Source organism: Apaloderma vittatum, unplaced genomic scaffold, assembly GCF_000703405.1.
Source record: "Apaloderma vittatum isolate BGI_N311 unplaced genomic scaffold, ASM70340v1 scaffold10585, whole genome shotgun sequence".
Classification (NCBI taxonomy): domain Eukaryota; kingdom Metazoa; phylum Chordata; class Aves; order Trogoniformes; family Trogonidae; genus Apaloderma; species Apaloderma vittatum.
Genome location: NW_009717639.1, coordinates 10145 through 21678, shown reverse-complemented (window position 1 = coordinate 21678; position 11534 = coordinate 10145). Strand labels below are relative to the sequence as shown.

The 11534-nt window shown below is 39.1% G+C and overlaps 1 protein-coding gene across 1 annotated transcript in view; it reads left to right on the top strand.

The window, feature by feature from the left end:
• Nucleotides 1-83: 83 nt before the first annotated feature.
• Nucleotides 84-11534, top strand: part of IFNAR1 (interferon (alpha, beta and omega) receptor 1) — a 19680-nt gene continuing 8229 nt past the window's right edge. Inside the window, exons 1-5 of the mRNA XM_009869980.1 lie at nucleotides 84-216; nucleotides 7011-7131; nucleotides 8498-8691; nucleotides 9379-9545; nucleotides 10743-10890. Of these exons, the coding sequence (XP_009868282.1) occupies nucleotides 84-216; nucleotides 7011-7131; nucleotides 8498-8691; nucleotides 9379-9545; nucleotides 10743-10890 (763 nt within the window). The remainder of the gene's footprint in view (nucleotides 217-7010; nucleotides 7132-8497; nucleotides 8692-9378; nucleotides 9546-10742; nucleotides 10891-11534) is intronic.

Sequence of the window (11534 nt, the reverse complement as noted above, 5' to 3'; positions counted from 1 at the left end):
CCACGGCGCTGCGAGGAGCGGAGGGACGCCGCGGTGCCGGCGCTCGCTGCGGGGATGCAAAGGCGTCCAGGCCTCGGGTGGGGATGGGTCCACCCGCCTGGGTGAGCGGGGCTCGGTTTCCGTCGAGCGCCTTTGCTTCTACTCGGTTTACTCGGGTGAAGTCGCCACCTTCATCTCGTCGGCTTCAGGCTTTCCGGAGCTTGTTTCAAGGGGGAAGTATTGTGCAGCCCAGATAAGATGTTGCCTTCCAGTGTGTGCCTGGGCTGTCCTGACATGCTGGAGTACGTGAGGTCATCTCCTTTGGGTAATGGAAATGTTGTGGCCACGGGCTGGTGTGTGCGTGCTGCTCACCATACTGCCTGCCCTCCTGAATGCCACGTAAGATTGTGTTCTAGTTCGACGTACCCAAAAGAAGTTGAGAGAGAGGCTGTTCTCAGGGATGCGCGCTTTGCATTCAGGGTAGGGTTCGGTCAGAGAAACCGCTCTGGGACCTCTTCTCTTTGTTTTCTTTCATCCATGTGGTTTGTAGGTGAATTCTTTGTGTGTCAGCCCCAAATTCTATCCCAGAACTGCATTTCCATCCCAAAAAAGCATTGTGGTGCCTGCAGCTACCTGGATTAACCCACACATATTACAGCAAGCAACTAACACGCCACATACTGCTTTTACAGTTAGAAGTAATTGCTCTCTTGCAGCAACCTCTCACCTTCTGCCTTGTGAAAACCAGCAGCTCCTCTCTGCTGCTCCTGAGGGAAGGTTCCTGCAGTGGGAGTTCTCTCTGGTTCTCTTGACAACTTTTCTGCCCACTGAACCAATGATAGTTGGGTCAGTTTCGGTGTGTGGTCGATTGTGCCTTTTTTTTGTTTTTTTTTTTTGACACCTAGAAGAGGCTTACTTTCCTTTCTACAATGAAATGTTGAAATTTCCATTGATTCTACCACATGCTTAATGTGATAACAGCAAGCCATTATGTACTCTTTAACGTGATTTCTCCTCTGCTCTCTGTGAAGAGAATATATTTCTGTCTTGCTAAGAGAACTTTCTTCTGCTGTTGGAAGGCTTTTGTTATTCTGTAATGGTATGTAATGGTTACTATTTTCAACCAGACCTCTAGTGGAATCTACTAGGAAATCTGATTTGGAAGTTCTTTGCTTTTGATTTACAAAAAGCTTTCCTGAACCTCTGATGGTAAGGAATATTGAAATATTTTAGGAGACTGAAAGCCTGTAAAAATAAATTATGCAGTGGTGGAAACTGTGTTAAAAGTGCTAGAAGGTGAATTAGCGATTGTTAATTGTTAACAAATTCCAAGCAAAGACATTCCTCAGAGTATAAAATTTTAGATGGCTTACTGATAATATCCCTCTTCTTAACTGCCATAGGAGATAGAGTGAAGAGATGAAATTGCATAATTGTGACCTAGAACCCTCAATAAATAGATATTTTAATTCGGATAAGAAATCAGATTTCCTGGTGAAGATAGTTTGAATTATCAGGGTTGTCTGTCAGGACTTGAGCAATCCTTCTGAAGCAATAATCCGTTTTTCTGGCTGGGACAAGGAGCAAAGTACCTAATCAAGCTTGAGATAGATCTACAAAGAGTGTTGTGGTTTTCTCGGGGTTTTTTTTTCCTGTTGGACTTGATATCAGATGAAGCTAAAAATCTGTCCAATGTTCACCTATGGCATCTCTCTGTAGCAGAGTAGTTAAGAATATAAAAGCAAGTATGTGGTGACACTTCATGAGGTAGTATCACAGTAGTTGATAGCATCGAGACTTTGTATTTGAGTTCATGAACCAGGTAAGAGCTACCCATTCAGAGTCCAAGGGGAAGGAATTCCCCAGATCGACAAGTGAAGGGCTGAGTGAGGCAGCAATTTCATTCCTTTGCTTAGAGCCGGCTGCTGCTCGTTTTGATGCTTCCGGTTTTGTTAAGAAGACAGCAGACAGTCTTCTGCCCACTTGCGTTCCCCTTGCCACTGGTTAGGTGTCTGTAGGTCTGTCATAGCCTCTCCTCGGTCTCCTTCTCAGGTCTGATTTTATTTTTTTTCCCCTCCAGGGCAGAAACTGTTCCATACCGTGGATTGTCCTTGTCAACCCTTTTCTGCCTTACTCTGTTCTGTTGTCTGCTTATGAGAGTGGTTTCTCTAGAGCTGCACTCGCTGTTCAAGATAAAACTGTAATGAATTTTTGTAATGACATGAAGCTTTCTCTTTTACTCCCTTAATCCCATATCAATTTCTACATTTTTCCTTTTTTTTGACTGTTGCTGAGCACTGACTGCAAGTGCTCACACATGTACGTTGTTTTTGAATTTAACATATTTTACATGAGTATGTTTTTTCTAACTTGGGGAGAAGGTGTATCTGGTTAGAACATGAATCTTGAAGTGATTTTATTTCTGCTTCCAGACTTCCTTTTTCCTATCTGATGTCAAATGGAAAAGGTCTAATAAGAATTAATTGCAATATGTCATGCTGTGTATAGGATAAGGATTTGAAAATGTGGGAAAGATACTCTGGATGTGCAGTTAATATTTGATTTTTCTACCCAAGGCAAACAAAAAAATTAGTCTTAACATACAGTAGTGGTTTTTATCAGTGTTGGAGCTCTGTAGATGCAATGTGGTTCTCAGATCCCACGTCCTTGTGGTTTTGTGGTGTTCAGGGTAAAGAAACTACCTTGGGAATCTCTTGTAAAGACTTCTATTTACTACTGCCATGGCGCATTTTTAAACTTGGTATCTGTGCTGCTAGCAAATTGAGGAAACCGTATCTGAGTTTCTGTCAGCAGTTGAATTACATTCCAAAAAGATGGCTTGAAACAAGTTTTCTGTCATACTGTATATTAAGGTATATTACAAGTAAATATTTAAACAGATTGAGCAGATGGCTTGAAACAAGTTTTCTGTCATACTGTGTATTAAGATATATTACAAATAAATATTTAAACAGATTGAGCGTATGAATGATTTTCTAAGTCTGCAAATATGTCAATACATATATTTACAGGGAAAAGCACTATCCTGCACCTCAGATGTGTAAGATGTCATTCTGTTGATGTTTCTTTAGAACTGAAATTGAAAGTGGTGTACTGTATCACAACACTTAAGTAATCCTCCATGGGGTCATAAAGCATTGAGTTGTACTAAGCAAAATTATAACATTTGATCTGTGACTTACTATAGGTGGTGGTATTCTTCATATTTTTACTACTTCTTTTTTTTTTTCCCCAGGTGGCTCTGACAGATCTATGATAATAGCAGAGTTGTGATTTCTTTTTTTTTAATTATTATTAAAAGCTAATGGAACTTTTCTGTTCCACACTTTTAAAAGCTAATGGAACTTTTCTGTTCCACACTTTCTGGTTTATACATTTAATCCAAATATTCTCAAATAAAGTGAAAATAATATTTTCCTATGAAGTGAGTATTTTCTTTGTGAAGAGGTATAAATATTCAAAATTGCTGCTGTTTGTGAAAATCTGGAATAGCTGCCTTCATTATCATTAGGGTTTTTTGACTCAACTGTAGCCGACTGTTGGAGAAATACTGGAAAATTAAATTAGTTATTTTCTAATGATTGAATGTAGTTGGGCATTCTCTGGCCTTATTTTAGCGTGTTGTCTTAAGAGGAACAAATTCACGCATTGTGGAATTCTGTAGTGTGATCCAGAAGGTTTTACTGAATTGCTCTGCTTTCAGATTCTTCTCTTTCAGGAGTTTTCTGCAGAAGTCAGTATTCTGTGGATACCACTTTATTCTCCAAAAGGATTTTTACCGACTTCAGTTTATAGATTGCTATTCCACATACATTTCCATTGTATAGAGATAACTTGGTCATCATGTAAAATATGAAATATTTTTTTTGCAGTGAGGAGCCACTCTTAAATCAAATTCAGGATGACCCTTTAGATGTGCAAACAGACTTTGATTGCCCAGGTGAAAGGGTGTATTTGTTCTGATTTCTTTCTGATAACAATTAACTCAAATATTTGAGTGACATCAAAAAGCAATTTCAGAGCGATGCTCACTAATATTTTATTTTTTAAAAAATTGTAGCCATTGGGAAGTGAGTAATAGTGTACCATACAGCTGGTTAAAATAGAAAGTCAAGTTGGAGGTGTGTGGTTTAGTTGATTTGATTTTTTTTTTTTTTTTTTTTTTTTCCCCCTGATGCATTAGAAGTTGAAACTGCATTCTTAGTCAGAGGGCAGAGGTATGTTCTGCCTAAATGGAACAGGGATGTCAAAGATACCTAGCGTAGGATACCAGGCAGAAGGACTTAGATGAAGTTTAAGCTCTGTAAATTTCAGTATGACTGGTGGTTTTGGTAAGATTTTAGTGACTTCTGCCTAAGGTTTCCTCAGTTCACATGCATTCCCTGTGCCGTCACAGTTTCACTTTGCTGTGTAAGCTGCAGTCTGGTTTAGTGTCTAGTACTAGAAAACTTCCAGTCCAAACTTTCCACCCCAATTGTAACTTCTTAGCCTCACTGCTTTGAAGCAGTGCTGTAGACCATGCCTGGCAAGGTTATGGAGCAGATCATCCTGAGTGCCATCAAGTGACATGTAGAAGACAAGGGGGATCAGGCCCAGCCAAATTTGATTTAGGAAAGAAAGGCCCTACTGACCAATCTCATCTCCATCTGTGACTGAGTGACCCATCTAGTGGATGAGGAGAAGGCTGTGGATGTGGTCTCCCTTGATTTCAGCAAAGCATTTGATGCAGTCTCCCACAGTATCCTCCAGGAAAAGCTGGCAGCCCACGGTTTGGGTGGATGCACCCTTTGCTGGGTTAAAAACTGATCTAGTTGGATGGCTGGGCCCAGAGAGTGGTGGTGAATGGTGCTGCATCCAGTTGGCATTTGGTGACCAGTGGTGTCCCCCAGGGATCAGTACTGGGACCAGTCCTGTTCAACATCTTTATTGACGACCTGGATGAGGAGGTTGAGTCTGCCCTTAGTAAGTTTGCAGGTGACACCAAGCTAGGGGGGAGTGTTGATCTTCCAGAGCGTAGGAAAGCACTGCAGAGGGACCTGGACAGGCTGGGTCAATGGGCTGGTATGAAGTTCAACAAGACCGAGTGCAGGGTCCTACACTTTGGCCACAATAACCCCCTGCAGCGCTACCGGCTGGGGAGCGGCCCGGCAGAGAGGGACCTGGAAGTGCTGGTTGCCAACCAGTTGGACGTGAGCCAGCACTGTGCCCAGGTGGCCCAGAAGGCCAATGGCATCCTGGCTTGTATCAGGAACAGTGTCGCCAGCAGGAGCAGGGATGTGATTCTGCCCCTGTGCTCAGCACTGGGGAGGCCTCCCTTTGAGTGCTGTGTGCCATTCTAGGCCTCTCAGTGCAAGAGGGATATTGAGGTGCTGGAGGGTCCAAAGGAAGGCGGCGGGGCTGGTTGAGGGGACTGGAGGGAGGGTCTTATGGGGAGAGTCTGGGGGAGCTGGTGTTGTTTAGCCTGGAGAGGAGACTCAGAGGGGACCTTGTCACTCTCTGCAGCTTCCTGAGAGGAGGTTGTAGTCAGGTGAGGGTCAGGCTCTTCTTCCAGGCAACTAGTGGTGGGATGAGAGGGCACAGCCTGGAACTGTGTCAGGGGAGGTTTGGGTTGGATATCGGGAAACACTTCCTCACAGAGAGGGTGCTCAGGCACTGGAATGCACTGCCCAGGGAAGTGGGGGAGTCACCGTCCCTGGAGGTGTTTAAGGAGAGGCTGGATGTGGCACTTAATTCCATTCTCGGGCTGATGTGATGGTGTTGGGTCGTGGGCTGGACTTGATGATCTCGGAGGTCTTTTCCAGCCTCAATAATTCTGCAATTCTATGAAATAATTTGAAGCAAAATGTACTTTATAAATGGCTACATAAATTTCAGTTTTCCATATGTATCAGAATAATTCATTCTCCCTCAGCATTGTTACTCTCATGTGTGCTCTGATACCTTGTAAACCAAATGGAACGTGTAGGATTCTGCATATCTCAAAGTTAATGGCAGTCTTCTTTAGGAAGTTATATATAAGGCAATTACGAGGCAGTTGGTTCTTTTATTGTTTGGTTGGTTTTTGTATAATTATTTTTGAAAGGTGGAAAACAAAAAAAGAAGAGAAAGCCATCTTGCCGATGATTCTAGCATGCATGCTTCCCTCTTGTTGGCAATCTGCTTGTTAAGCCTTCTCTTCTCATGGTCTGGTCCTTCCCTTGATGCTATGGACGTTCTTATAGGTGTCCTGAGACTTAGCCCTTGCCCTCCATAAGTTATTTTATGTACAGCTCTTTGCGTAAAAGAAAACATAGGATTATCATGAGCAAGATCTATTTTGTGGTGAAGCCTCACTGAAAGGGACTTACATTTGATGCATTGAATTTATGGCAATAACATGTGACATGAAACAAGTCTGCTGTGCTCCATCTGTTTTGCAACTGTGAAATGATAGCTTTGGGCCAGTCCTAGTCTTCTGCAGCTGAGATCCAGATGTTGGGTCCAACCAATAAAATACTGTTCTAAATGCATTCAGATTGTCATGGGTTGATTATAAGCAATGAGCACAGGCCTTGAATTTTACAAGTAGTATGGGGAGAAAGACTTTAAACACAGAGGGAAGAACTGTGAAGTCACGTAGGCAAAGAATCCACCTGATGCACAGCTCCTGAGCTCTATACTAAAGTCCTATTTGAGTAGTGTGGGATTTTCCTCACACTTAAGGTTATTTGTAATTTTATTTCACTGTAACTCTCTACTTCTTTTTTTTTAACAAAAGCTATTCTTAAATTATGTACAAATTGAAGAACTGTGAAGTCACGTAGGCAAAGAATCCACCTGATGCACAGCTCCTGAGCTCTATACTAAAGTCCTATTTGAGTAGTGTGGGATTTTCCTCACACTTAAGGTTATTTGTAATTTTATTTCACTGTAACTCTCTACTTCTTTTTTTTTTTAACAAAAGCTATTCTTAAATTACGTACAAATTTTTTATCCTAATCTTTATATGCCTTTGTGTTACTTCCTTGTAGGGCAAACGCCTCTGAAGAGTCCACAGGATATTGAAGTCTATGTTGAAAATACGCATCTTGTCCTAAGGTGGAACTACACTGGGAATGATACTGATGTGACATTTTCAGCAGAGTATCGGTGGTAAGTAGTAACTTTATTGTGAGTCAGAAATGCCCAACACGTATTAATTCATTACTGTGCTTCTTGATACTGCCATGTAATAGCTCTAGAGACTTTTTGAAATACAGGAAGTAGGAGTAACTGAAATCCTAGTATTGTCCTTTGTGTAATTCATATACAAAATTAGATTGTTGACTGGTAGTGACATGTTATAAATGCAGAACACACTTGGTGGAAATGCTTAATACTAGGGGTTTTGTGAGAAAATCGATCTGTACACTTAGAAATGCGGTATTTAGGTTTATTTATTCTTGGGGGGGTTTCTTTGTTTTATTTTGTGTTTTTTTTTAAATTAAGCTACATTGTGGCCACACACCTAGGGAGAATTTTTAATGTAGATTTTGAATAAGTTGTCAGTGAATCCAGACTTCTCATCTGCAAATATTAATCACCAGATGAAATGTTAATTTTTGTTCTTAAATGTTTGCTTATTTTTCTTCCATTCTTTCATATACCAATACTTATGCATACATATACATTTGATATCTTGTGGCACTTTAAAAAACACTTAGGTAAAATCATTTAAGAAGTTTTTGATTTTTAGGATTTCCTAGTGTATGATTTTTGATTTTTAAAAAAATAGCTTGACTTCTTCAATGTGTACATGAGAAACAGTTGCTTTGAAAATGTTTTATTTTAAAAACAAATAATGGTCTGAAGGATAAAGTAAGAATAAAGGATAAGCAATTACTGCAAGTCTGCCTTTTTTGTTGGCCAGGACATGTATAATCTCTATATGAACTGTCTCTTTTTGTGTGTCTGTAACTCACAAGAAAAATAGTTTCTGTAAAACTAATTTTTCTCACACTTACTGCTAAACTCTTTTTTTTTAATGTTGTGTTTTTCTTTTCCCCTAATCTACATTCCTTGCTAGTGTTAGAACTGGGGGCTTTTGCTTTTTTAATGCTTTTTTTAAGCCCTTCTTGCTGTCAAAACTTTTGAGTTTCTTCCGCTGAGTTATAAAATCATTTTCAGACTAGGGTCATGTGCTAAGGTTTTAATTGTGGATTTTGACAGTTCTTTAAATCTATTTGCTGACACCATGTGTTTACACAACTACACAGTGAATAAAACAAACTGGTATCAGATGTTGCAGATATAGTTAACTTCAGTAAGGTTAAACTAATAAATTAATAGATTAAATTAATGAATTAAATGAAAATATGAATTCCAGGTAACTAAGAAAATAACACTGGTTACACTGGTGCAGGTGCTAAAACAGCATTAAATGGTGTGACATTTATTAGTGTTAAGAGGAAAAGGAAAAAGAATCTCAAGACTTAAATTGTGCATTGGTTTTATTTTTGATGGTGGTTCTTTCTTACAGGTCTGAAGATTTTGAAATAAGTAAAACGAACTGGGAGGAGTTGCCTGGGTGTCAGAATGTTACTCGCACAGCATGTGGCTTTTCCTTAGACGTAACCAATTACTATGATCCCCATGATGTGCGTGTAAGGGCTGAAAGAAGGGGAGAAGTGTCTCCGTGGTCTAGCACTTTTGAAATGACTCCATATTATATTGGTATGAGCTCTGTATATACTGTAATGTTTTTAGTTAAGTGTCCTTCAGCAAATTATTGTGGAAAAAGTGCGTGTGGTTTCCGTTGCTCATAACAACATGACCTAGTGGTTTTCTCAAGCTTAATGTAATATAAGATATTTTCAGGTCATGGAATATTATATTCCCCTTGTTTTCTGGAAAGGGGAGAGTGATGCTGTTTTTCTCGCAGCATTTTCTGTCACTCTGTATTTCGCTAGTTTTCAGGAAAAAAACATGTTTTTGACAGTGTACTCTTCCTGGAAGTTTTCATCTGACCTTGTGACTTTTCAGTAGTTACAGTATAGTGTGATACTGAAGCCTTCTCTCTTTGAGCTAGATTTCTTGCTTTGCATGTTTTAGAATAACTTATATTGATTTTAACAGCAGATTCTGGAAGACATTCACTAGTAATATTGCATTTTAACTGTACTACATTTAGAACCAGGTAATGGTGGTTGCTTGTTAAGTTAAATTTCTATTAGATACTGCCTGAGATTTGTGGAAACTAAGATCCTGTAGGCAGTTACTGTGATCTTTTTACTACCTCAGAAGAATTAAAAATAAGGTACTATGGGCAGTTACTGTTGTTTATTAATATAAATTACTTTTTTGATGTTTTTTCTTTAAATAGTTATGCTTGACTTTTTTTCTTTTACTTTTTTCTTTTAGTACTTGCAATTCCAATTGATCCCCCAGGAATAAAGTTGCAGTCTATAAATGGAGTCATAAAAATTAAGGTTTCTCCTCCAGAAGTAAATCAGGTCCAAAGAATGTTGCTAATGCAACAAAATTTTAGATATAATCTAGTTATCTGGAAAAATTTGTCAAATGCAGAGGTATGATCACTTTTTTTTCCCACTTTTTAACCTTAATGTAACTGTCAGAGATGTAATTTAATTGCTTTATGCTCTAAAATGGAATTGATTATTTCTACAACTATGTATAACTGTCGCTATGCAGTTTAAAAATTGACAAGGGGTATCTTCTTGGACTTTTTTTGATTTCATTTTCACTGGAGGATTGCATTTGGTATTTTGTGTCGAGAGGTTTGTATTTCTGCTAAATGCTGGAACTGCTTTCCAATGCATGAGGAAGAAGTTGAAACCAGCTCTTATGTGTTGGAGCAGGAGCCACCCTCAGCCAGCAGGAACAGGGTGGGGAAGAGAGTTCAAGAGAGTGGGAGGAAGCATTTACAGTAACACGTAGATATAGGGGGAGGGCAGAGGTGAGAGGTTAAACTGATCTTGCTGAGACCATATAGCTTGACTACAGCTGCCAGTCAGCACATAATCCTTGTGTCACTAAGTTCTTTGGTTTGACATTGTAGGTTCAGGGGGGTTTTATGGGTTCTTTTGAGGTGTTGTAATTGTGAACTAGTTTCCGAGCCATAGTGTGTGTCTCGTGCAGCAGATAGAGCTGTTCTGTAAGGACCGAAGTGGGAATGGTCTATCTTTTTTTTTCTTTTCTTTTCTTTTTGTTTTTTTTTTAATCCTTTTAGGGGAGTGGATGTCAGCTAGAATAGGGCAGGAATTGAGGAGATACCTGCGCTTTTTTGGAAGACTCAAGTCATAATCATGACACACCAAAGGGGGAGAAAAAAAGCTTTAAGTACAAGCTGCGTGCAAAAGTCAATCCCTGAAAAAAGCCTTCTAAACTGCAAGCAGGGAGGGAGCGGGGAGTATTCTTTCAGTAAACTTGGGGATGGAAGTGTATTGTTTGTCTTCTGAGCATGTGCTCAGAATATTTGTGTGGCGAGTTATGCGTCATGTAGAGCAGTGCCACAATCCCTCCCCACTTTCATGTGTTAAAGACACATGAAATGTTCCTTCCTCTCAGTCACATGATGAAGTTGGAAACTTCCCTTCAGCATTTACTCCGCTCGTATCTTGTCCTTTGTTCCCTATTTTAGTATTTTTGATGGCATGTTTTATAAATGAGCTGAAACCTAGGGAAGAAATAAAGGTACTTTTTAAAAAAAGGCTCATCGGGAAGAACAGTTGTCTTCATATGGGGTTTGCAATTGTTTCTTACAGTTGAAAAGTCGAAGCATCTTTCCTGATGACACAATTGATGATCTCACACCGGACACTACCTATTGTTTGAAAGTTCAAGCAACTCTTCCTTTGCATTCACTAGAAAGCTTATTCAGTCCTGTTTGTTGTGTAAAAACTACCCGTAAAGGTACAGAGTAAAATTGTTTTATCTTGAAATGATTATTGAAGTTTAAACTGTTGAATTTCTAAAGCAATAGAAATTAGTGGAAGTGTGAAGTTACTACTTATTTAGATAAAAAAGTGATCTTGACAGTTATGTCCATTTTCTATTTTAAGTCAATATTAAGTATATCACCTAACAGTATTATAAGTTTTAATAGTTCAAAAAGGTTTTTGTTGTGGGGTAAGTTGTGTCCATTAATTTGGATTACAAAAGCTACTTTCTGTATTTTGGCAAACTGGATATTTTTGAATTTGTGACTTCAGATTGGGAGGGAAGGATATATAGGCAAAAGAAAAGCCTTTTGTACACTTGACACTAAATGAATGCTAAGTTCAACTAAGGTTAAAAAAATATTAGTTTTGTGCAAGCCTTCGTGAATTTATTACAGATTCCAAAGAAAAGCTTTGTAGCAATTTGCTACCAGTTGCTTCTTTTGCATGTCTAAACTTCGATTCTTTTGTATGCTGTTTGGGTGTCAGTTTAAGTATCCTTAAATGTTTCTTTTGGGACAAAAAATAACTGTGAGAATGTAGAAATTCAAATATTAGATTGAATGGATCGTACATAAAAATTACTTCATTTATGCAAGTGTGTTTTACACTGCTACA